The 999-nt window shown below is 37.4% G+C and overlaps 1 protein-coding gene across 1 annotated transcript in view; it reads left to right on the top strand.

Moving 5' to 3' along the window:
- Nucleotides 1-327: 327 nt before the first annotated feature.
- LOC107301461 (unconventional myosin-Va-like) overlaps nucleotides 328-999 on the top strand; it is a gene marked incomplete at both ends in the record, with an annotated part of 5016 nt that continues 4344 nt past the window's right edge. Inside the window, one exon of the mRNA XM_015830680.1 lies at nucleotides 328-476. Coding sequence (XP_015686166.1) covers nucleotides 328-476 — 149 coding nt within the window. The remainder of the gene's footprint in view (nucleotides 477-999) is intronic.

Below are 999 nucleotides of genomic sequence, written 5' to 3'. Positions count from 1 at the left end.
CAGCTCCTCTTATTTCCATAGGTCTCAAGTAAGTCCACATACGTTCTTGACTTACTACCGCAGTTGAGCCCACAATTTCTGTGGCTAAGAATGAATTTTGCCCCATTTTACGACCTTTCTTGCCACAGTTGTTAAGTGAACGACTGCAGTTGTTAAGTTAGACACTAGTCAGTCTGAAGAGTTCTGGTTTTTCTTTTGTTCTTTTTCCAGGAAAAAAAGGAGCTGAACTGGTTCTTACACACCGAACTTTACAAAAGAAATATTAAGACCTCACTTTTAACCTATCATTTTAGTAAGTCTTGATTCCCTTCTTCTTCTTCTTTGCAGAGGTCATAGAGAAAAAGTACCTCGAGGAGACGAAACAACTGGACCTAGATCTGAACAACGAAAGGCAGAGATACCAGAATCTGCTCCAAGAATTCAGCCGGTTAGAAGAGCGATATGATGACCTCAAGGATGAGATGAAGCTGATGGAGGTGAGTTGACCTGAGGCCAAATTCAGTATCAGTCTTGGCTGTGGGGAGAGTTTCTTTCCAATAGCTCCAGAGAAATGGGAATGTGCACTATTACCTTGAGGTAAGATGGGCAACCTCTGTCTGTCTGTCTGTCTGTCATCTATCTATCTATCTATCTATCTATCTATCTATCTATCTATCTATCTATCTATCTATCTATCTATCTATCTATCTATCTATTTTCTATCTACCCATCATCTATTATCTATCTATCTATCTATCTATTTTCTATCTATCTATCTATCTATCTATCTATCTATCTATCTATCTATCTATCTATCTATCTATCATCTATCTATCTATCTATCTATCTATCTATCTATCTATCTCCATCCATCCATCCATCCATCCTCTATTCTCTCTCTCTCTCTCTCCCTAGCTACCTGCCTACCTTTCTATCTATCTACCTATCTAACCATCATCTAATTTTTCTCTATCTATCTATCTATCTATCTATCTATCTATCTATCTATCTATCTATCTA

The sequence above is a fragment of the Protobothrops mucrosquamatus genome, unplaced genomic scaffold (genome assembly GCF_001527695.2).
Source record: "Protobothrops mucrosquamatus isolate PMUCROS unplaced genomic scaffold, P.Mucros_1.0 scaffold12975, whole genome shotgun sequence".
In the NCBI taxonomy this organism is placed as follows: Eukaryota; Metazoa; Chordata; class Lepidosauria; order Squamata; family Viperidae; genus Protobothrops; species Protobothrops mucrosquamatus.
This window is presented reverse-complemented; position numbering and strand designations above follow the sequence as displayed.